This window comes from Propithecus coquereli, unplaced genomic scaffold (genome assembly GCF_000956105.1).
Source record: "Propithecus coquereli isolate 6110/MARCELLA unplaced genomic scaffold, Pcoq_1.0 Scaffold137, whole genome shotgun sequence".
Lineage (NCBI taxonomy): Eukaryota > Metazoa > Chordata > Mammalia > Primates > Indriidae > Propithecus > Propithecus coquereli.
The window spans coordinates 4598333-4623595 of record NW_012137969.1 but is presented as its reverse complement, the minus strand read 5'-3'; the positions used below and the strand labels follow the sequence as shown (position 1 = coordinate 4623595).

At 52.0% G+C, this 25263-nt stretch overlaps 1 protein-coding gene across 1 annotated transcript in view; it reads left to right on the top strand.

Annotated features, from left to right (window-relative positions):
- The window catches only part of SDK1 (sidekick cell adhesion molecule 1), a 595735-nt gene that overhangs the window by 484845 nt on the left and 85627 nt on the right, over positions 1-25263 (top strand). The window contains exons 28-30 of the mRNA XM_012638907.1: positions 2168-2266; positions 13761-13955; positions 17546-17747. Of these exons, the coding sequence (XP_012494361.1) occupies positions 2168-2266; positions 13761-13955; positions 17546-17747 (496 nt within the window). The remainder of the gene's footprint in view (positions 1-2167; positions 2267-13760; positions 13956-17545; positions 17748-25263) is intronic.

Sequence of the window (25263 nt, the reverse complement as noted above, 5' to 3'; positions counted from 1 at the left end):
GAGGCCGTGAAGGCGGGGCGGCTGCTCCGCTTGGCCACGGCTACGCACAGCTACGGCAGTGCCCCCTTATCCAGGGCTATGTCCCCGGACCCCGAGAGGATGCCTGAAACCACAGATAGTTCCGGACCCTAGAACTCTGTTTTTTCCCATCTGGTAACCGAGACGGCTACCAAGTGACCAACAGGCTGGCAGTGTAGACAGCGTGGATGCTCTGGACAAAGGGAAGAGTCACCGCCTGGGCGGGATGGAGAGGGACAGCACGAGATTTCATCACACTGCACAGAGCAGCATGCCATTGAGAACTTATGAATTGTTTATTTCTGAATTTTCCATGTAATATTTTTGAATCGAGGTTAACCAGGGGTAACTGGAATTGAAACTGGAAAGCGAGACTGAGGAAAAGGGGGCTGTTGTAGTTAAAAAGTCCAGTGTGGACTGGTGTGCCTCATTCTCTCGGTTCTGCCTGTTCTCGCCATGTGCATTATGAGCCATGATTAGAAGTTGCCATGTGGGCAGCTGTGTGTCTGATGGGATCCAGGGTCCCCAGGTCCCTGCATTTCCAGACCTGCATAACAAGCACGTCTCGCCGGCTTTGTTTTATGCAAGTCTAAGTCATCAGTAAATATGTTTTCCCACCTTGCAGATGTCAAACACGCAAAGGTTAGTGCCTTTACATTTTCATTATTGAACAGACTGTAACGAACATGTTGGGGGACAGATACTGATCTCCCCCCAAAAAACCCGCCATGGGAATCAGAGTGTCTGACGGCAGTGAAGCAACTCCAGATTTTCTTAAGCATTTTTACTGAGTGACTGAATTAGCCCCAAATACACGCCAACTGCTGAGTGGAAACCGTTCTCTCCATTTCACTGGGGAGCAGCACTCCCAGCTTCGCCTTGATGAGAGAGTGAACCCCCCACACTGGTGTGTCCGTCCTCCCCAGCGCGGGGTCTCAGGGGAGCAGGGATCTGCGAGGGGAAGTGGAACATGGACATTGTTTCTTTGCAAGACTATACGCAGCATAGTGTCCCGGGTTACTCAGACAAAAAGTAAGAAGGGACATTTTGGAAACTTCCTAACACTAGGCCTGTTGGAATTGTTTCTTCCTGAAGCGCGTGGGCAAGTATGGAATGATCTTTCCTATCTCACTCCCTCTTCATACAGACACGTCCTTCCCCCTCCTCTCTCCAATCTGATCCAGTGATTAGCACGGGGGGCGTCAGAGTTTGCACGTCTGTGAATTAGTCCTGGCTGCAAGCCAGCAGCCTCCTTCGGCATTTATTTTACCCCAAAATAGGTGTCATAGCACATGTTCAAAATGTAAAATACTCTTCTCAGCTTAATAGCCGGAGGCAGAATTCACCAGCCCTGGAATGACTAACGCACATCATTCTATTCTGGTATTGATTGTTCCGTGCCTGTTCCTCTTACCTGGGAATCAATTGGTTATTAAGTCCCAATAGGAAGCTCACACTGGCCACACACTTACTTGCCTATCTATGTAAGTAAATATATTTTATGAGGGCTACAACCCTATTATTCAGTAGTTCTACAACACATAACTGCTTTTTGAATTATTGGTGCACTGAACCACACAGAAGAATTATTATATGCATTTGTGCACGTCAACTCTTAATTTTCTAGGACAATGCAGGAGAGAGAGAACGTGCATATGAGAAAAATTACTGATTATAAACATCTTATTTCGTCAGTAATTATAACCTGCATTTACAGTTGGAAGGAACGTCGGGCCACCTTATCTAACGCCTGCTTTGCAAATGTCAAACCCAGTGAAGGAAGCTGAGTTCAGATTAGTGAAACCTTCACTTTTGACTTGGTGTACACTCTACAAAGTCCTCTGATGACCAGGCACTAGTTTCCTGGTATATCAGTGACACTCACACTATTCCTAGCATAGTTTCTGAGCCCTGATTTTGGAGCTTGGAAAGTAGATGGACAGGATTCAAAATGAGGTGTTTTCTCAAACTGGTCAGGGAGCCACACAGAGCCAGTTAGATTGCAAGAGTCATTCGTGTGAAAGAAACTTCAGAGCTTTCTACCCTTGAACGGTGTCATCCATGGTCGGGGCTGCCCTTGACTGACCCTCAGAATCCTGTGTAACCTGTCATTGTTTCAGTGTCTGGATCACCGTGTCTTTCTCTTCAGCCCCAGGTCCCCCTGTGAGGCTCGTGTTCCCCGAAGTGAGGCTCACCTCGGTGCGGATCGTGTGGCAGCCTCCGGAGGAGCCCAACGGCATCATTCTAGGTAAGGGGCCGTGGTGACCAAACGTGGGAAATAATCAGATTGATCCTTCCATTTTTATTAGGTACTTATGAGGTTAAAAAAATCATGTCTACAACAGCCTTGCATTTTCTGCACCAAGATGATCATGGACCCCTCAACTGTTCCCTGAGTTATGCACAAAGACTTTTTTGTGGAATGAAATTTGCATTTTGTTAACCCAGAATTTCTTCCACTTGTTCGAGGTTCATGGAAATGCCGTTTGTAATCAACCTTCCCTTTACGCTGTGAAATATTGGCTATTTTGATGTGTATTTGGGAAACAATGGGCTAGTTTTTCATATGGGCTTTGCTCCTGATCTCCTGGAAACGTCTTTCTGCTACAGTGCTTGCACCCAATCCTTGTAAGAAGCTACTGAAGTGAAGTGTATGCTTCGGGTCCCAGGAAATTTGTTTACTTTTAACTTTTCATTCAGAGAAGCAACTCTGATAACATTGATGAAAAGCTTTAATTTTTCCCAGTTCCTTAAAGGCAGTAAATTATATTTTAAAATATCATCAGTTCCTTTATTTATTCTCCCTTTCACCAAAACAAATTAGGACTTTCTATGAGCCAGGCATCATATGCGTAGTAGGAGGTAAGGAATTAATAGGATGTGCCCATCCACAACACGCGCCCCATCCCACAAGGGAGATACACAGTGAAATTACAACGGGATGAGTGTGATAAAGACTCTGTTAAATGCCCCACAAGCAGCTCCTTCTGGGCGAGAGTCTTAGTGGGCTGCTTTTGAGCTGGATCTCAAAGACAAGTGGCTTCCAAAGCCTTGGAAGGATGGAAGAGAAGCATCCACTCGGCCAGGACAGGGTGCCTTTGCCTGTGGGACCAAAGGCAGACCCAAGGCTGCCGGTGTCAGCAGGGCCAGTTAAGAGCTACTGTGAGCACCCTGCTATGCCCTGAAGAACGTGGCCCTGCAGCCCAGACATTTTAAATTGGGCTTTTAGAGGCAAGGGCACGAGGCACAGAATATTGCTCCAGACCCAGGAGCTCTCAAATACGATATTTACCTAATCTTAACACACCGGAGACTCCCCCGATTCAGTTAGCTTGTCTTCCGGGTGATTTACAGTAAGATTATAAATCTGAACTCACAAACAGGTGGTAAAATTCATCACTCTTGCTGCCTTTGATCTTGGGATTCTAAGGTTTGGTTTAAGGAAGGGTTTCACCTCATTAGGAAAAAAAAGTTTGAAAACCTGTGCTGAGTGCAGTAGGGAGTCAGTTGCCCAAGGACTCTGAGTGGGAGAGTGACATGATCAGATTCCTCTTTTAGATAACACCTCCACCACCGCCACCATGAGAAGGTTGGACTGAAAGTCAAATATTTGTTGAGCACTTGCTTCATCAGGATGGGGCCTGGAGCATCCCTCGCTCATCTACACGAGAAGGCTGTGGCTTGTTTTCACTTTGACTTCTGTGACTTCTGGAGTTGCTAGATTGAAGTATTTCACTGTGAGTGTAGCATCCCGAAATAGGTGACCTTTGGAATTGCAGGATCTCGCTACTAAAATCACAAATGAACAGCTGCAAAAGCCACCATGGAAGTGAGCGTTTCAGGGCCTGCTGCAGCTGAGGGGCCACAGGTCACAGCTGGGGCCTGTGCCGAGAGCCCAGACCTGGGGGAGGGGTTCAGTCTGCAGAGCAGAGGGCCAGATGGCCAGGGCCAAGAGGTGTGCCGGAGCCCACAGCCTGGCAGAGACTGCCTCAGTGCATCACCAGGCTGCAGCCTTTCTAAACAAGCAGGGCTAAATATCTAATTACCCAGAAGTTGTCCCCAGCATGCGGTGAAACAGGAAACACTGGGGCACAGAGGGTGAAATTCTGACCTATTGCTTCTAGTCCCAGGAGCCCGAGAGAACTGTGTTCGCTGTGAAGGAGCAGGCCCTCCCGGCCCCTGGCTCCCGCTGCCTGCCTCAGTAGAGCCTCCCAGCATCCTGACTCTTCGGTCATCTCTGTGCATTCACTGTCGCCCGCCTGGGCTGCCAAGAAGAGAAGCAGTTCCGGAGCGGGATTGCACAGGGCCATGTGGGAGCAAAGTGTGTTTCATCTGTTTCTCTCTTGCCAGAGAGAGGCCTGTGCTCTGATTCTGATGCCCTGACTTTGCCCTGTCCACCCAAGCCCTTCCTTGTAAACATGGTGAAGCTCTGGCCCCAACCAGCTCCAGGGTGTGCTTGTCGGGGCCTCTGCTCTTCCGTGAGCACTCAAACGGGGTGTCCTCCATACCTCCAGGTCTCTGCCTGGTTGGGCACTTCTCTTTGCTCCCGGCAGCGCAGCATGATCCCACTGTCCAGATGAGACTGCCAGCTCTCTTTAAAATCTGCCGTTAACTTTTCAGGCTGTCTTTAACCTTTGCTTCTCTGATTATAAAGGCAGTATAAAATGATAATTGAGGCAACAATGGAATGCCATTTCACATTAGTCAGAATTGGAACTATAAGAAAGTGTGATAACACCAAGTACACATGGGGATGTGGAGGAACAAGCCCCCTCCTGCACGTTGTTAGGAAGGTGAATTGGTGCAGCCACTTTGGAGACCTTCCTGCCAATATCGAGGAAAGGCAAACAGTCCAAGCTCCATCCGGCAGCTCTGCACTTGTAGGCTGGGCCTTTTGCCCTAGAGAAACTCTCACGCGTGTACTCAAGGAGAAATGCATGAGGATATTCATTGCACATTCATTTACAGAGCAAAAAAGAAAGCAGGTATAGTCTGCATGAGTTAGGTTACGTGGCATGAACCTTGGGCTGCCTGCTTTTATTTTCCCCTGTGTTTTAAACACTGTGTCGCAGACAGGCACAGTGGCAGCACGGGTGAGGTTTTGGATGTGGCAGCAACACTACGCCAGGTGAGGCCCCAGCCTGCAGTTACTAGCTGAGTAAATTTATGAAAGTTGTTTAAAATCTCCATGGCTCAGTTTCCCCACCCCTCAAAGGGGAATAACATTCACGCCTCCCTCATCAAGTTAAATGAGGTGCACATAAAGCACTTAGAACAATGCCTACCACATAGTAAGTGCTCAATAAATGTTAGTGTTAATATCACATTTAATATTTTCTCATTCCCTGGACCAGAGGGAGCTGGAGACGTGGGGGCTTCTGACAGGCCTTTGTGTCACTGTGGGCTCAGCATAGTCCTCGTGTCTGCTTTGTATTCACCAAAGGGGTGTTGTGTTCATTTGTTCTCCACGGCTCCAGGTGCTGGAGCAAGGGTTCATGTTGACAAGAGAGGGGGGAAAAAACCTAGAAAGGCAATTGGGTTATAGAATGTTCCTAATGGACGTTGAAAAGTTTGGATTTTGATTTGCCGTCCCTGGAGGCGGGTCACTGAAAATCACAAAAGCCCAGGTAAGGAGAGGTCCATATGTAAATAGTTGAGCATTCCAGCCATGGCAGAGCAGATGCTGAATCAAATGTGCTACGTCTACCTGTGGTTCAGAAGACATCACGTTGGAGCCTCTTTTGTTGTAATGGCATTTGGTTGTAATTGTAACTCGTGTTGTCTGGGTAACCCGTCACCTGTATATTATTGCAGCCAGCACACCAAATTGCAGATGCTGTAGGAAGGATGGGAAGACAATTTCTAAAGACTCCGGTTGGTGTTCATAGGGGAAAAAGAAAAACATCTTTTTGCATGACTCACTTTACATCCTGAGACCTTGAATCAATGTTCCCACTCTGGCAGCTAGGCCTTCAGAGTATATAAACACCTCTGCAGTCCGAGCTTTCGCAATCTATATCAAAACATGTTCTTGCATTTCCAAAAGAGATTAACTGCATGAAACACTGCCAGGCGCCTAGAGGGAAAAACACTTGCTTATTTGCGTAAATATTTTACTATGGAGAGCTTTTAGTGTGTAGAACCTTCCTTTGGGGAATGTGGCTATAGCTGCCTGAGTACGGCCACCACCCCTGCCTTCGGCAGACTACTCCACACGCCCGTAAATAGTGTTGAGCTAATACGATACATGAGCTCTGCAGACCCCCCAGGACTGCCCACGCCAGACTCCCCGGACACCTCCCCACAGTCAGGAGGCCGCCTGCCTACAAGGGCCTAACACTTACCTTGAGCTTATTACAAAGGGTGTGTGAGGACTCAGCTGAAAATCAGGAGCTCAGTTGAATATAATCCATGTTTGCAGACGCATCTTTCAGACCCACTGTTGCATTTGTTCACTCCCGGCCCTCAGATGGATAAATTATAAAACCAGCAAGCCATGGCCTCCAGGTGAGGCTGTGTGGGCCTCCCAGGTGATTGAGCGCTTATAGATTCTCTGACCAATTCATGGACATTGGAGAGGGCAGCCCCCCTACCCACTCACTGACAGCAGCTACCGAGGGATCAGAAGCACATGCCCTACTGATGGCCTTGCTGTAGGAGCCTGAGCTCTGGGCTCCAGTGACATCCCACTGAACAGGCTTTCTGTGTACCACGGAACGCACCATCCATAAGTGGTTTGCAGCCACCTGAAACGTCTCCCACATCGCCCTAAGCACCGCTCTGTGGCATCAGTCTTTGGTCTGATCAAGGAGCCAAGACCCCCACCAGGCTACCAGTCTGTGGTCCCATCATCTTAGCACCTTCTTTTTGTGTCTTGCAAATGGATGGTTCTGGAATTTGTCTCACACCCGTAGCACACACCCTTTTCTCGACTCCTTTAAGATGTGTGATGTCTCCTGCATCTTCTAGGTGTGTTCAGAAATCTGTTAGGCCTTTCACTCTGTATTTTTAATCTTCAATTTGGATCAATGTTCCTGGTAGTTGGCCTTGCTCCTTGAGTGCTTGTATTATCATAATTCATCCATAACCTTAAAAATAGGGCTTCTCTCCTGCCACATTTTACCATCAGTATTGATTCGGCTTATCCATTCTTTCCTAACGCACACGAGAGTCTTCTTCTGGCCTTGTGTTGCTGAAATTCAAAACGCTAATGGTTTCTGATCTTGCTGTAACCATAATTACATAACGAGCCTTTTCCACTGAAACACTCTCATCTCCCAACACCATCTATCATTATTCTCTGAAAATGCAAGGACTGTTACTCAGCTGCTTCTTTTAGCCATTTATGCACAGAAAAGGCCTCCTTTCCATTGTCCACTGAGTCTAGGACTTTTTAAATGTGTCAAGGTAAGATATAGGAATTAATCTTTATGTTCAACAGACCAAGGTGTGGGGACCAGATGATACTATTTTTCCTTTAGAGCACATAATAGGAAGGTGCAAATATTACCCAGAGGCTGAGAAATTTTCTCCCAGTGGCTCAGCGTGGAAACTGAATCAGAGGTAGAAATAATAACTCAGATTTCTGCAATTAGGAACAAATGACATTGTGCTGTGCAATTTACATACATTATCTCAGGGGCTGCATCCTCTCCGTGTTAGAATGGCAGAGGCTAAAGTTCAGGGGAGCCGAGGGCACCCCTGCTGCAGACACCCCCCCTTATCCACACAGGGCAGTATTATGCAGTCATTAAAACTCTTGCTTCTAAAGGGAAAAAATGCTCTGATATGTTGTGTGAAAATAGCAGAATGAAAATCCCCATATTTAGACTAAAAATCTAGTTTTGTTTAAAATTCATATGCATAGAAAAATGATTACCGAAAAAATTCCCAAGATAGCAGCAACTATCTCTGAGTGGTGAGATGGCCTCATCGCAGATCCGCACCCTGTCACCCAGGACTTACCCCTCCCAGCTTCCAGGGGCTCTGCCGGGCGGCGGGGAGGGCTTTCTCTGGCTGCCGGAGCCTGCTGGGCCCTTAGGATTGCACCAGACTCTTAGGGGGTCCCCCCAACAGCCCTCAGCCAATGCTATTGGGAGCTGGCGGGTAAATCAGCACCTCTCCCCCGCTCTGCACGGTGGGGACAAGGCTAAAGCCTTCTCCACCGGCTCCCCAGCGGGCAGAGCCTAGCCCAGTGGGTCCCTGCTCTGATGCCCATACCCAAGTTCATCAGCTTCCTTCCCTGCCCGTCTCACTTCTACCCACCTCCACTGTCCCTGAGCCGCCCCCCACATCACCATTGCACCCCAATGCTTGCCTCTGGTTCTGCCTCTGGGGGGCCCACCTGGAGGCCATAGATGATTTCTAATTTCAGGGGTTTTGTCCTGCTGTTTTGGATGACTTTTATAATAAGGAAACAAACTATATATAATCTTAAAAAGGCAAACCCCTATCCCCCAGGAGTGTTATGGCACTTAGGGGCTGAGAGCTTTAGAGCCACATCCACCCTGGGCTCTCCTGAGTGTAGCCCTCAGGACTCAGGCAGAGACATTTCATGGAGGAAAGTGTCTGCGCTGGGGCAGAGCCTAGTCAGTGCACACTGCTGGCCAGCTCTGCAACAGTGACTCCCGCCACACCTGCAGACACGAAACATCCAGAGTGCCTTGTCCCCGTATGGCCTCTCTGGGAGCATGCACTTCCCCTTCTTCCAATTCTGGCGACTGCCCCGTGTGCATCCCCAGTCTGCTCCTTGCAGGTTTTCCGTCCTCCTCTCAGAGTCGGTGGCTTCACCTCCAGCCCGCTGCAAGGCACTGACCTTGAGCCCACCTAGGCTGACCTCTTTCCCAATGCTGCACCTGAGGCTCTTCCAGAGGGTCTGTTTTCTTTGGCACTTTCTGGAACAATGTGTCTTCCCTGGACGGGAATGCTGCACGCCGTAGGTTCTGTTCTGCGACTGTGCTGTAGTCAAGCCCCCAGCACCACGATGTGGGCTCACTGCTTCTAGATGCTGTGCAGTTTCTCCCACTCTGTCATGATCACCGTCAGAATATTCTGCTGAGGGACTTGCTCCAAATTGTTTTCTATTCTGTCTCCCTTTTCTTCAAGGGTCACAATCCTATCATTTTACAGCAGGAAGGGGCTCAGGAAGACAGCAGGGTGTCCCGGGAAGAGTTGGGCTGGAACGCAAGGGGCCCCTGGCCCAGCCCTGCGCACTGCGTGCTTGTGGCAAACCCCTAAGCCCCGTCCTCTACTGTGAAGTGGAAACACCGGTATCTGTTCATGGAGTGTCAAAAAGCCTAAACGAGATAGGTATAAAGTGCCTGGAATGTAGAGGCCCCTGATAAATTGTGGCTAATTTTTAGGAAATTATCACTAGTAAGAGATGGGAACCTGAGGGCCACAGAGAGGTAGGACTTGCCCCAGGCCTCCCGACCGCCCGCTACATGGTCAGAGCTTCTGAGGGAGCTGCGAGGCTCACACCTGCAAGGGACAATCCAAACATACCTGGCCATGCAGCATCCAGTGCAGGTGAGGCGACACACGCCTGTGCGAGGAGGAGGAGGGCAAACGCAGAGTCACATGCAGGAACCCACGTGGTCCGAGGCGTGGCTGAGGCCGGGGTCGCCCTGGGGAAGCTGAGAGTTGGGGTGCAGCCGTGGCTAGAAAGGAGGGTCTGGGTAGTCTGAGAGACTGAGTCTCACTTAATGCCCACGTTGTGTGGTTCACGAAGACGTGCCGTTGGACAGAACCTTCCTTTCCTCATGGCAATAGCCTAATCTGAGCAGAGACAAAATACAAAATAACAGTAGAGAGTAAGCACAAGGAGAACACATCTGTAAGAGTGTATACACTCTTGCTCCTAAGAGTAAATAATACCTCATTAATTCACTTATTAGTTGAAAGGCAATTTGAATTTTTAGTCAGGAGTCTCAATCACACACAGCTTTCCAAAATACGAAGTAAGAAATGCAGAGAGCTAACGTGGGCTGCTGGAGATCGCAGGAGACACACGCTAATGGGTGTCAGGAATGCAGGTCTCATGTTAGTTCTACAGATGTTAGAACTACAGATGTTAGAACTCGCGTTAGTGCCTACAGATGGCTTGGAGAGCACGCTGAGTCGGGCATGTCTGCTGTCCTGGCTGTCTGAGGTTCAGGCGCGTTTTTTCACACTGTGAAGAGGAAATCTGTTCGGCCTCTGTGCAAGATCAGTGAGGTGATCCCACCAGACGTTCCGTGCGTAGAGCAGGCTGAAACCCACACGTACGTACGTTAGTGTGTTTCTCATGCAAACTTGATTTTTGCTGCTTTAGGGACGATTTGTTATCTCTTCATCAAAGGAACGATATTCAAATGCCTGAACTACTGGGTTGCACATCATTCTTGAAGTTTTTCAAGTATCATGTTTGATTATGTTCTTGTTGGTGATGTTTATGTCTGCCCATGTAGCCTCTGTGCTTTATTATGAAGTTTGGTTTGTCTTTGTGGAATATCTTTCTTTAATTTCTTTGGTTTGAAATTGTGCATATGATGATGGCGTTTGGACCTTGGCCACTTGCTTTTTGTGCTGGTCACAGATTGACTTTCCTCCAGCTGTCAGGTGGACCAAGGCCCCTGGCTGCCACCTGGTTCTATGTGCAGCTGGCTTTGGCCTCTGCGAACCACAGTCCCACGTGGACCCAGCTTTGATCTCCCCTGTGAGCCGCTTTCATGCTATCCATACCCGCAGTCCCATACCCCCAACAAAGTGCCAATGCTCCGAGTCGCAGCAGCATGGCTGTAGTAATATGACTCATGAAAGCCAGGGGTAGACAGACCAAGAAGTAGAGGTGATGTGGAAACGCTGATTTACATAGCTTCCAGAGCAGTGGGTGGTTGTCAAGAGATATCATTCAGAGATAATAAATCAGGTAATAGCGATGTCAATGTATTTAAGTGTATAAAGGCAACGACTAGGAGAAATAAAAGCAATAGCCAAAGTGGTGTGACAGAAAGGCAGGGCTGAGAAGACGGCGCTGTGCCGACCCCATCACTGTCGGCAGTGAGGAGTTAGCAGGTGCTCCCCGGAGAAGCCGAGGATTGAGTCAATTACGCAAATTGAAACTTTAAGGGTAAGTACTAGAAGTACCAAAAACCGATGATAAACCTTCCAAAGGCTCAGGAGGGGAAACATGCAATCAGCACAGCAAACGCCAGTGAGAAGGGCAGGAAGGGGGCCACGATGCCACTGTGTGCGGAAGAGGAGGAAGCGTCTTCTTAAGAGCGCCCGTTTCTGTATTCTCAGCATGTGGCCAGAAAGACACGCAAGAAACCCGTGATGGAGCTTGCTTGCAGGGGCCGGGCCTGCCTCAGGGTGGAGGGAAATCTGCTTTGCACCATCTGCCTCACCCTTGTGCACTATGTTTGAGACACGTGAATATAATACAATTTAAAAAGTAATAATAGAACATTTTAATGCCTTTAAAAAGAGAGGCAGTTTAAGTCTAGAAGTTTTCCAAGATGAACACAATTCCGTGACCAGAGATGCTGTTCCCAGTCAGAAGGCAGCCACAGGCCTTAGAATTAGGACGGTTCTCCCAGCCCCCGAGGAGGCAGGCAACTGCTGGGAAATACGCGCTTCGAGGGGGCACCCCGCTGGTGGAGCACCTGCCCTTCACCTCGCGCGGTGCCGAGCACGGCCGCACGCAGCCAGCTCAGTGAGGCCTCGTAAAGTCAGGGATGCCACTCCTACTTTATCACCGAGGTAAGAGAGGTAAGCATTTGTCCCCAGGTCCTCAGGGGCCAGGCTGGGAGTAGGACCATGTCTGTTTCCTGTTCACCATCCTGTCCTGGAGCTGCCAGGCCTCAGGCACCTGAAGAACCGTCACAGCTTCAGTGCCTGGGGAGGACCGGAGGTGCTCAGAATAAAATCCACGGAGGCTGTATAAAAAATGATAACTCTGTGGTTGGGACACAGGCCACGAAGACACCACAGGGCTAAGGATCTGCTAGGGACAGCACCCTGCCAGCTAGAGGAGCAGAGAGAACAACCACGATTATTTGTAATGACATTAAAGCCAGGAGCAAGCGCGCACTGATCGCTGTGCCTGCCAGGTCCTCAGGATCGTGAGCTCATGGAACCATCCGGGCAGCCTGCAAGGTGTCTCCTGGTATCCCCCAACATCATCTCACAACCTGAGACTCAGAGAGGCCACCTCGTGTGTTCACAGTCACATAACGGAGAATTTGCAAGGTCCGGATTCCAGCCCATGATTGCCACTCTAGGGCATGTGTCCCCCCTGCTATGGGACACTGCTTTTGTTGGAAAGTGTGCTCATCCATTGTAGCTTGGGGGGCCTGAGGCCGGCTGGGCCATATTCAGAAAGACCCCAGGGCAGCAGGGCACCACAGCAGAGAGAAGAGCCGTCCACAGAGCGGGGCAGTGGCTGTGCCAGCAACGCAGGGCCTGAGTTCAAGGTCCTGCAAACACTGGGGCCTACAGGTGGTGTCATTAAGGACAGAGCAGGGCATGCGTCCCACATGCTGTGTGGCAGTGACGATGACACTGGTGATGGCCGGCGATGGCTGCGGACCTGGTGTTAGGGCAGCTTGAAGTCTGACCTCCGTGTAATTGTCTCCTGGCCTCCCAGATGGTGGCCGGGAGAGCTTGTTAAAACAGTTGGATAAACGACAAAATGCAGGAGCTGGGAAGATGCCAGCAAGCTCAGTCGCCAGTGGAGCCAAAGCCCGGGCAAGAAGGAAGAGAGAAAAGGAGTGGGGGCACCTCACCCAGGGTAGAAGGACGGGGTCTGGCAGGTGTGGCTCACGCAGCCCCGTTGAGAGGCGGAGCTGGGGATGCCTCTCTCAAGGTTTGCCCGCGTGGAGGCAGAATGGGCGAAGCCACAGTGCGGCGCCACCTAGTCGGTTTCCTTTTGTTGAAGCTGAGCAGTTGGGTTGTGGCTAATCCTTTCGGACGCCACTGTGCCCCATCAGCTCTGGTTGTAATCCGTGCAAGGCCTCCACAGCTGGGCCACACGCTGTCTGTGAGCCCAGGGGAGGCTGAGCCCCATGTGGACGGCGAGGCCCGGGTCTGGAGAGGTGGCAAGGCTTCTTCAGACCCTGGCGGGGAGGCCTCAGGTGGCCTGGTCAGAGAGGTTTGATCATTAGTAACATCCGACGAACCACAACCCTTCATACTCAGGGAACTTTGAGAGACGTGGAGAGCCACCAGCCCCCTCTCGGCTGATTAAGAAGCTCAGGGAGGATAATGTAAAGTGGAGCTGCCTTGGGGCAGCTGCTGGGGGTGGGGGTAGCTGGCTACCGGGAGGGAGCTGGGGCTGCAGTAGACAGGACTGGCGGGAGTGAGGGCTCTGGAGCTGTGTGACCCTGGGCAAATACCTTCCCCTCTCTGTGCTGAGTGAGGGAGGGAGAGGGAGGGGCAGGAAGGCCAGAGTACCCAGGAGCAGTGATGGGCACCCTGGCACTGGTGGCATTCTCTCGGCGTGCCAGCATCCTCGGGAAAGACCAAACTGCTTTCACATCTCGTTCCTCTTGAAGGATGAAGAGGGAAGCAGGTTGCTGGGGGAACGCGCCCAGAGGCCCAACATCCATCATGCGGCGGGGACGCCCTATCAGGGCACAAATACTGGGAAACGAATGGCTTGCTCCAGGTTTCCAGCCCAGGCTCATGCGGGGTGGGGGCTGGCAGGGCTTCCCCAATGTCACGAGTGAATGGCTGAGCAGCTCCTATCCCCGCCCTCGCAGGGTACCAGATCGCCTACCGCCTGGCCAGCAGCAGCCCCCACACATTCACCACAGTGGAGGTTGGTGCCACGGTGCGGCAATTCACCGCCACCGAGCTGGCCCCAGAGTCCGCGTACATCTTCCGGCTGTCGGCCAAGACCAGGCAGGGCTGGGGGGAGCCTCTGGAGGCCACCGTCATCACCACGGAGAAGAGAGGTGAGACCTGCAGGCCGGGGTCTCGCTGCTGCAGACTCCAGGCAGGGGGAAGATGGGCTCGGATGGGTGCTGTGGGCCTGGTGGGCGCGGCCTCCTCAGCCAGGCCCTCCATGGTCTGCATGGACGCTGGGAGGCTGGGACCTTCCCTTCGGAGCAACAGAGGGACCTGAGCATTTATTAAGTACCCACGGAGCCAGACACAGAGCCAGGCATGTTACTGTATAGCATCTGATAGCATGAGCTTTAGCCACACACCTACTCTCTCAGATGGGTGAGCTTATCCCAGGTTTAAAGATAGAAAATGCTCTCAGAGAGGTTGTATAACTGGTCCAAGGTTGCACAGAGTCATCGGGTTTGAGTGTAAGCCCCCTGAAGGCAGTTCCCTGGTCTCTGAAGTTCAAAATCACATCCCCAGTTGAGCAGGTGCTCCATAGATGTTTCTCCTAAGCAGCACTCCTGCTAGTAAGAACTGCCATTCGCGAACACCCGCTCTGCTCCCAGCACTGGCTTAGCTGCTTCATGTACTGTATGTGGCCTAACCTCACTGCAGCCGGGGAGGAGCATGGTATCAGCTCCGATTTTACAGAAGATGAAATTGAGGAAAGCGAGACAGATTTATTAATTTGCCCAGGACACACGGCTGTGGAGCTGAGATTGGGACCTGCCTCCAACAGTCCACAGGCCGGCTCTTCCCTCAAGAGTCTGTGGTGGGCTCCTGTGTCAGTGGGCTCCGCACCAGGCAGAATCGAGGCTGCAGGCTCCTCAGCAGCCCTGGCCCCACCTCCAGGTCCTGACGACATGGCCAGACCCAGAGATCTTGGAGGAAAGGAGGACAGGAAGGAAATCCCCTGGCTCTGGAGCTGTGTGACCTGGGCACATTCCTTCCCCTCTCTGTGCAGTGGGCCCCAATGGCCGACAGTGCTGTCCTCAGAGCCCCCAGGGAGCAGGCAGCATAATGCAAGTGTCAATAATGTGAGCCAGTGTTATTAGTGCCTCAGTGACGATTTCACTGCAAGATCTAAGGCAGACAATTTCAGGGAGCAACGAATTGAACTCAGAATGCTTGAAATGCAATTCGGTCTTAAATCACACAGACTGCGCTCTCACTACTCACCTCGTGAGGCGTGGCCACATCTGCTGCCTTCCTTACCTCCCACGGAAGCGTCCTGAGGTGTTGCTGGCCAGGAGGCCAGTGTTCTACAAGGTGCAGTAGCCCCCCAAGGTCAGTGGCAGCTGAGTGGCTGAGCCCAAGTTGAAGGCTGGGGCTGTCCCGCTCCAAGGCCTGCTCTGCGTTTAGCCGTACGTCGCCAAATCCACCTGTGCTTCGTCTGGTATTTACTGAAAAGGCCACGGTGCAAGCTGACTTTAAGAGCAGGCTGTCCTGAGAAGGAGACAGCTCTCATTTTTGGTTTCCAAATTGGCGCTCAGATGACACAGGTGAGTCAGTCTTTGATAGCCGTGATGCGCAGATCTGCACCAGGCTGCACAGGCCATGCTGATTTGTTCTGCTGCCCAGTCTCTGGACCGAGTCCCAAGAGCTCACTCTGTCCCCAGACCCCCACTCAGCCATCAGGCCCCTCCCTGTGGGCCCCAGAACCCACGTGGTGCATCTGGCTCCCAAGTGGCTCTTTCTCTCTCTTCCTTTTCTGGATTTTAAGATCAGAATTTTTTTCCAGTACTCATCACTCCCTTAAGCTGTCTACTCTAGATCTTGTAATAAAAACAGTCACAAACACGCCACTAACAAGCTATCTCAGCTTGTTCCAGGCCCACCTGACTCACCTCCGCCCAGGGGCTCCTGGACGGCCCTGGTGAGGAGCGTTGCTGATGGGCCACCCTCCCCCCAGCCCTCTGCATGCTGCCAGTCTGATGTCACTGACGCAGAGCTGGGGACAAATGGCCATCAGCTCCTGCATGCTGGCTGTGCTGGGGCACATGGCTGACCACCCCCGGCCAGCAGTGGCTCCCCCTTCCTATAGCTTAGGATTTTCTGGGGGCGGCTGAGTCCCAACCCCTCATGCATCCTGGTCACCCTGACTGGCAGCTCAGTGCTGACCGGCGAGGCTGCTTCCTGGTAATGTGATGGCGACGCCTCTTGCAGAGCAGCCTGGCTCTCAGGACAGGCACGAGCGCCTGCACTGCCGTCACACGATGACTGTCATTATGATCACTCATTGGAGGGACAGAAGCCTTCATGTCACCGGGGAGGGCCTAATGGCAGAGGGGGGATACGGGGGCACAGTGAGCTCCTGGGAAACAGGGTGGGAGTCTGGAAACCAGGCAGCAGAATGAATCCTCACAGCCTCCAGCCTGGCGCAGATCCACGTGCCGGCCGTGGCTGGTCCAGGGCAAATGGCATATGGAAGCCTCACATACATGTGTCACCCCAAGCTTCTCCGGAAGGAGAGGGTCCCTGTGACAGCAGCCCCTCAGCCACTCGTGCTCCTGCCCTGGTTGTCAGCACAAAGTGCCTTCTGGCATTTCAGAAAAATGTTAATGATGCTCCCAGAGCAAACGTTTTCACTCTATTCTTCAATGTACTTGTGTAGTTTTACTGTTCACGTCTCTGAAACGTTGACTGTGCTCTTGCCATGAGCCAGACATGTGTGCGGGTGCTTCCCAGACAAGACCTGCAGACTCTTCCCTACACCCCCGAAGTCAGCCCCGCCCCTCAGGCCCCGAGATGTGGGGAATTTCTGTCGGGGCCTCTGATCCTCAGTCCTCTGGCTCAGGGACAGGGAACCCCAGAGAGATTTGCCAGGCACCAATATGTCCCCAAGGGGGGCCCTTGATGCAGGGAGGGGAGCTGCTGGGCTGTTACTCCAAGGCCAGGAGAAATCACGGTGCTGATTAAGTTAGATCGAAGCGCTCTTCACAGACTGGTCACCGCGGGCCTGGCAATCAATTGCTGCTTTATTACACGCCACACATTTTAATCAGAATCAATAATCTTCATGATAAACAATTAAACAATTATTCCTTCCTCTGTGGAGTTTCTTTGCTGAAATCGATGGGGTGCAGAGACACAGGGAGGGCAGACGCTTCGCGCTCGAGTCCAGGCCCCCGTCCCCACTGCTGCAGACCCCAAGTGGCTGGCGGCCCCAGAGGCGCCCTCGTCCCCGCGGCGGATCTGAGCAGAGGCCTTTAGTGCTTTAGGCTCAGGTCGACTGCAAGGGAGAGGAACGTCAGTGAAGGGTGGACTGAGACTCAAGTCAAAAAGAAAGAGTCCAAAGGGACCTGGAAGTGCTTGGGAGAGCCCCGGGCCCTGCGATCCCAGCTGCCTCTTCCAGACACCTGTGCTCCGTGGTGAGCAGGCCTGGGGCGCCTGTGTGGGCTCACCTCTGTCTGTCTGGCTGGCTCTGCTCTGAGTGGTACCAGGGGCCTACAGGGGTTTCCAGTCATATCCAAGCCGGGCACATCCACAGTCAGCCGTAGGGGAGCCTCACATCCGGGAGGAGGAGGGAGGGCTCCGGACTGAGCCCTGCAGGCAGCACCTGTGGGTGGTCAGCAGTAAACAGCATGACTTCCTGGGGAGCCTTTCAGGAGGGGCAGCCTCTCACCTGTCCTGGTCTGTCCTCATTTGGTTGCAGAGCGGCCGGCACCCCCCAGAGAGCTCCTGGTGCCCCAGGCAGAAGTGACTGCACGAAGCCTCCGGCTCCAGTGGGTCCCGGGCAGCGACGGGGCCTCCCCCATCCGGTACTTCACCGTGCAGGTGCGAGAGCTGCCCCAGGGAGAGTGGCAGACATACTCCTCGTCCATCAGCCATGAGGCCACGGCCTGCACGGTGGAAAGGTACTGAGAGAGCCAGGAGGACCCTCCCTGGGCAGCCAGGGCCCTGCCATGGGGGTCCCTGCCCACCTCCTATAGCCGGCTGCTGCCCACAGAATGGGGAGTCCATGTGGGCTGAGGAGACGCACCCCTGAGAGCTCATGCCCCCCTTCTTATTGACACTCTCCGGGCCCGGGACCCCAGGATCCTAGGTCCTGGAGCCACTTCCAAGCCCACCCGGGCCTCTCCCCTGTGCCTGCCCTTCCAGGTGTGCACCACATGCTGGTTCACACACCCAGGTCCCCAGGACTGGCAGGGCATGGAGGAGGGGGTGGGCTTGGACAGTGGGCTCATGTCCTAGCCCCTCTCCAGGCTAGCCCTGGGGAGAGGAGAGGGTGGAGGAGGGGTGGGCCTGGCCGCTGGTGCTGAGGGCTGGAGAGATGCCTTCTCTGTGTGCTAGAGAAGCAGCAGGGGTGGACTGTACCTCTCTGTTGTGTTGTCCTTCCTTAGTGATGGCTGATGGGGAGGGGGCATGCCCAGGCGACATGATGAGAATCCGCCCACCTGCTCATTATTAGGGAGCTGTAGGCGTGGGCGGGAAGAGTTGTACTGGTGGTGGCAGCACCTAGATGCAACCCCGTGTGGGCCTCATGCCTGCAGTTTACAGTCTCGCCCCTCTTTACCCCTGAGGAAACGGAGGCCAAAAGACTCAGACTAACTGCCCAGACCTCACAGATGGGCAGCTGGATCCCCAGAGAACCCCTGACCCCACGACCGGCCCAGGCACAGTTCAGGCTCTGGAGTGAGGGGCTGGGCTGCAGTGTGGCTCTACTGCTGCTACCTAGATGTGACAACAGTGGGATTTAAGAAGGGAACTCCCCTCCCTGGCTCAAGACCCAGCACATGCCAGAGGGGAAGTGCATGCACAGGGAGAGATGGTCAGCAGAGGCGTCTGGGGAGGAGATTGTGGGGCCAGAACCTTCTAGGCTCTGATCCAGCTCCTGCCATTGCCATTTGGGGGATCCTGGGCAGGTGATGTGGGCTCTTGGACATCTCCTGTCACTTGCCTTTTGAGTTGTGTGGTGTGAGATGATTGTAGGGTACCTGGGTACCGGTTCCTGGAGCGGCAGGGGGCCACGGGTGTGCCTACACTGCCTCGTCGCCCCCACACTGTGCCCCAGGAGGTGTGGCTGTGTGTTGAACACAAAATCCTGACTAGAGTCTAGGAGCCACCCAGGCAGGTCACACAGCACCTGTGCCTCGGCTCTAAGGCTGAGGGACCCCTTGGAGATGGGCTCAGAGCCGGGTCCAGGCCATCAGCTCCCAGCCACGGCTGCCCAGGCCCCCAGTTGATAAACCTTGGCACAATCACCCTCTTCAGCCTCATGATCACATAGCTCTCTGCTCTGCCTGGAAGTTGAGGTTGGGTGGTCCCGAGCACAGGGATTGTTTCCAGCGGGTCCAGAGTCACTGCCTGGCCCCCCTCTTAAAGAGGACAGCATTTGTCCAGATGCGTATGTTGGCGAGTTGAAGTTTAGAAAGCGTGTTGTGTCCCACAGCTGCAATCACACCCCTCGAGGGAGTTAGGAGGACAGGACAGGAGCAGCACCGTTTGATGCTCACCTCTGAGATGCTTTGCATGGTGGCCTCATCAAGTAGCTTCCAGATGGCCAACGCCTCCTGTCAGGACTCCATTTCTGTCATTATTACCACTGCTGTCCTCATGGCCATTACTGCTCATCGTTACACAGCATTCTGTCCCTTTCAGAACCTTTCCATACATTGTTTCATATATGAAGATACAGACCAGACTTCTTCCTGTTCCCATTTTATAGATGAGGAGGTTGAGGCAGAGGTGTCTTAAGTAATGAATATGCTGTGTCTCTGCTTCTCCAAATGGAAGAGATAGCCCTAAAATTCTTGTGGCTCTGACATCCTGTGGGCCTATAGCCCATGGCTTCACAGGCACTGTCCATCTCTTGCAGTGGATTTACAAGGGTCTGCGATGTGGTGAAAATCTAGTGCATGAGCGTCTAAGCACCAAGCTTTCAGCATCGGTCTGCCCTTCGTAGTCATGTGGCCTTGGAAAAGGCCATCCATGGCCACTCCCTAAACCGTGGTCTTCTCATCTATGACAGGCAGGGCTGGAGGAATGGTCCTGTTGTCCTTTCCACCCTGTGAGTCCAGGATTTTCCTCATTGCTGACTGTTGGTAAATGGCAGCCAACAAGTGAGGCCATCTAGATAGTCAGACTGTCCTCCAAACTCCTGCCAGCGTCCCACTGACCCTTTGAACAACAGCAGTGGGACTGGAGAGGCATCGCTCTTGGCCCTGGGGGAATAGCGCTGCTAGTGGCGGGTGCATCCACCTGAGCCCTGGGATTCTCCCGGCAGGGCCCTGAGAGTCAGACAAGTGCAGCCGGGCATGCCCAGCCTTGCTTAATAAGCCACATGGGGTGCTTAGCTTAATTAGCAACGTGCAAGTGGATATAAATAACCACATCCCTTTGCGTAACCATCTGAAAGAAAGAAAAGAAAATCCAACCGCTTCTCCTAGAGGCTTCTGAAATCAAACAGACTAATTGCGTGCTCGGGACTTCATGTTGAAAAGGAGAGGTCCATGTTTCAGGACGGACAGTTTAATTTGGTATAGAAGAAACTGTTGTCAATTTCCTAATGGGCCAGAACTAGGACAAATGCTTCCTCCACCTATCAATGGAAAGCATGGCACAGGCAGAATCCCAGGAAAGCAATATTTCATACACTACCATGGTATAATCCCCCTTCCTGTTTAATAATCCTGACAGCTACATTTTACTTTTACCAGTTGCATTAAATCTGCTAGTGTCCAAAAAACATAAAGAGTTTAACCATCTAAATCTAGTGACTGTGACTATATCTAGTGAATATGCATCTAGACCTCCAGGGAGAGGGGTGGGTCTGGGGCGTATCGAGGCATCACCAGTTTCTGGCTGGTGGTTGAAGCTAGGAGACTAGGTGGTCTCCCACAGAAATGCGGTAGAGAGGAAGAGAAGGGCTTCGAGCCCAGAGCCACATGGAGATTCTGGATGTCACTTAAGTGTGGAACAGTGACAGTGTGAGTTCAGGGGGTGGGCGTCATCCTATCATGGTGGGTCCTGCTCTGCTCTGAGCTCCCCCACCGTGACAGGTGTGATGGATCCACACAGGCAACGTAAGGCCAAGAGGAATTACCAGTGGGATTCATCGAAAGTCGACATGCTGGCCCCAGTGTCGCCACCCAGCCAGGTTCGTATGCCCGCTACCCGAGAGGAAGCCAGTACACTGAGACAGCAGGGTTTACAAGGCAGAGAAAGAATTTATTCCACATAGTGCTTATGCGGGGAGAAGGGAGAAATTTCTCAAATCCACCTCTCCGAGAGTTTGGGAGACAGGGTTTTTAAGGATAGTTTGGCAGGTAAGAGATTAGGCAATCAGGTTTATTAATTGGGGCAAAATTATCGGGGTGTAGAAATCATCTTCTTGTGTTGCTCCAGTCCTTGGGGTCACAATCCCAGTTGAGCTGGTTTCTTGGTCTGGGCCGCTTGTCTGGGTGGGCCAGTCGATCCACTGGAATGCGGGGCCTGGAAGATATCTTAGACCACATTTAGGTTTCAAAAACGTGATGTTATCTATGGAGAAAGTTAAGAATCTTTGTAGACACCAGCTTGGGGAAAAGTTAAGAATCTTTATGATCACCGGCTCTGGAGTGGCAATTATAGATAAGCAAACGGGGACAGCGACTAATTATTATCATTATTTTTAGTTAGACCTGTGCATTAATTTTATCGAGGCCCTTACCACAGTTCTCGCCTTGCACCCCTTTTTATTAATTTGAAAGGGCAGTTTCACTAGTTCTACTGGGTTGTTTCTTTTCTTATTCTCCCACGTAATCTTTAAAAATACTGCCACTTAGAAATCAGGTGGACTTGGCGGAGGATATTACACATGAGCTTGATATTCTTTGCTCCTCGTAATGTCAATAGTGAATTCTTACTAAGTATTTTCAGTGTCTTCAAGATAAAGGCATCAGGGCTGGGCGCGGTGGCTCACGCCTGTAATCCTAGCTCTCTGGGAGGCCGAGGTGGGCGGATTGTTTGAGCTCAGGAGTTCGAAACCAGCCTGAGCAAGAGCGAGATCCCGCCTCTACTAAAATTAGAAAGAAATTAATCAGCCAACTAAAAATATATAGAAAAAATTAGCCGGGCATGGTGGCGCATGCCTGTAGTCTCAGCTACTCAGGAGGCTGAGACAGTAGGATCACTTGAGCCCAGGAGTTTGAGGTTGCTGTGAGCTAGGCTGATGCCACGGCACTCACTCTAGCCAGGGCAACGGAGTGAGACTCTGTCTCAAAAAAAAAAAAAAAAAGATAAAGGCATCAGTGGATTGCTTTTAAAATGCTCCGTATTCACATATTTTATATTATAACCAATATTTATATATGGAGCTCCTCATACTCATACGACTCTGCATTTAGCCTGGAGGAAAGGACATTGAGCTGTCATCCATGACCTCCCACCCCGGACCCCAGAACACTGTGGCTGTGGGGTGAGGTTTGACTGTGAGGCTCAGAGTCTGGAATGGCACATGCACAAACTGGCTTCCTAAACATACCAGGTTTCTGAGTTTGGATGGCGAGGGTTCTGATGGTGGATGTGGGTAGTGAGGGTCCTATATTATCCAAATCTATTTACTTCCTGAGTTTCGGGTGGTTAGAAGTGAGAGTTTAGAGAGCAGATGTTGTCTCAGAAATATAGCTAAATCTATTCCATTTCTGAGTTTAGGTGGCGGGAATTTGGAGCGTGGAGAGGGAGCTGTGCACGGCACCGATGGCTTCCTGGGGGCGAGGGCACTGAGACCTTCCTGAGCCTTCGGGGAGACAGGAAAGGGAAAGTAATGTTTGTGAATTGCCTACCGGGTGCCAAGACCTATTAGACTCCATGAGGGTGGCTGTATAAGTTAATTTTCACCCGGCCCTGGTGGAAGAGGTGCTTTCTCCATTTCCACAGATGAGTAGGGTGAGACTCAGGGAACCTGCCCAGGTTAGCCACGGCAGAGCCAGCATTTGAGTTCTGCTTGGCCAACTCCACAGCAGAGCTGCGTAGGCCTGGAAGAGTGAACAGAGAACAGAATTTGGGGGCATTCGAGGGTTGCGGGAGAGTATTCCGAGATTGTTTGTTCACATGTTCCCTTACCAAGCAGTCACTGCAGCCCTGCTCTGCCGTGGAGAGAGCGTGGCAGGAGCGAGGGTGCGGGGAGGAGGCCCGGAGGTAGACCAGCAGTCCAGAGGAGCAGCTGCAGAGAGGCGAAGAGGGAGGCTGGGTGGGCGTGCAGAGGATGCGGTGGTGCAGGACCCCTGAGTAGGGCCCGGGAGCGCACGTGGGAGAGGGGAACCGCCACTTCAGGGTCTCCAGGGCGCTGGCGTGGCTCCCAGCCGAGAGGGTTGGCTCCCGTGGATCAGCCCAGAGACGGTTAATCAATCCTTGGTGAGCGAAGTGAGCCTGGCAAAACACGGGCCTCACGCCAGGACCTGCTCCCCGCTCCCCTTTGCCCCAGCCCATTTGTCTCAGAGCTGTGCCCAGCACGGCAGGATGGTAGACAGAAAGAGTCTTCAGGGAGCTTGCAGTGTGACCCCAAATCCCCAAATTGTTATCGAACAGTGAGGTACTAACTGTACGGTGCTAAATAGAGTGACGATAGTTGTTTCTGGAGCACCTACCATGTGCCAGAGACTGCTGAGTTGTACCTGTGTCCTCTTACCCACCCCTCCCAAGAAACTTCAGGGACAAAGACTATCATCTTTACTCCTTCCTTCCTTCAATACACAGTTACTGAGCACAGGGACGCAGCAGCGAATGAGGCAGACTTGGCCCCTGTCCTCGTGGACTTTGAGTCTTGTGAAGAAGACAGACAGTCCTCAAGGAAACAGACAACTGCCAACTGTGATGAAGAAGACGAAGGAAAGGGATGGGTGGAGAGGATGGGCCGCAGGGCTGGCGTGTACTATCGCTGTCTAAGGTGATTCCTGAAGGATAATAGTAAAAACAGCTAATATTTAGTGAGCACCTGCGATGTGCCAGACCCTCTTCTAAGTGCTTCACCTGAATTTAATTCTCTCATCAACTTTATGATGCCGGCGCCACATCAGCCCAGACACAGACACTGAAGCAAAGCCAGCTGCCCAAAGTTGACTCGGAGTTAGGAGCCAGGCAGTTTGGGCGCAGAGTCTAGGCTGCCGACTGCCCCTTTGCTGCTGCCACTACAAGAAGAAGCAGCTGGCCCTGCAACCATGCATGGCTCAGTGGGCAAGGAGGGGCGGCCACAAGAGAAAAAGCATGCAGTTATCACCAGCCTGGATAAAATGACTTCTAAGAAGCTAGGTACAGGCAGAAGTTGTTTGTTTGTTTGTTTGTTTCGACTTAACAAAACCTACCTCCCAGAGACCCGTAGCAAAGATCATTCTTAATGGTTGGACATTAGCAGCATCTCCATTAAAGCTGGGACCAAGGCCAGGCTGTCCCTGTCACTGCTGTCTCCCGTGCAGAAGCTGAGTGCAGAGGCTAAGACAGGTGCCTGCAGTCAGGGCCTGGGGAGTGCAGGTAAGACCAGCTTTGGGTGGGCTTTCAAGGAAAAGCATCCCCGGAGCTGTTAACTGGTAGAGAAACATTGCAGTCTGGTCTCAAGTAGGAGGATGGTATGAAAGCAGGGAAAGAGGAAAAGTTTTCTAATTATGGTTTCTAGAAATGGTTATCAATTTTCTAAAAGGTAGAATCTTTTTCTTAAACCAAGTATTACCCAGAACCGAGTGTATAAACCAGGCAGAAATGGAGCTCCTGTTAGTGGAGCAGGTGGTGTGGGGCTCTGGACTCACAGAGGGTCTTGGGCGCTCCATGGTGCTCAGTTGGAAAGCCACTAGTGTTCAGATTGGACTGGGAGGGAAGAGGGAGGATTGGTCTTCAGGTGACCAGCACTTTGGCTTAAACCGATAGTCAAGGACACTTAGAGATAACCTGGCCTTGGGGACAGGGGTTAGAGAGTCCTGGATCACCCCAAGTCTTCTGAGAAATCGAGAGGCTTGTGGAGCCAAGGCTGATACAGAGCCGCTGCCAGGAGGGGAAGAGAAATGACGTGGCTTCCTTCCCTGCTCATTCTGAAGTGATGGGAAGGACGTCCAAGAGGAGCCACCGGCCAGATCCTAAACAGGCGAGGGCGTTTGGAACTGCAAGTCAGGTCGCTGACAGGCCAGGGCTCCACGGACACTCAGGCACTGTCTGCACAGAAGAGTTTGGCCGGAGTCTTAGTGTCAGGCATGGCATGGGGCTTGGTGTCTGAGACCCAATGCACACAGAGTGGCTGGATGAGTGGATGGATGGAAGGAGGGAAGGATGAGTGGATGGATGGAAGTGGGAACACTGAGCAGTGCCTCAGGGGCATTAGTGCCCCTAAAATCTCCATCAAAGGGCTGGGGGCATTTTTTCATGTGGACAATAGACACAGATGTAGTCTTAGGTAAAGTGACACGT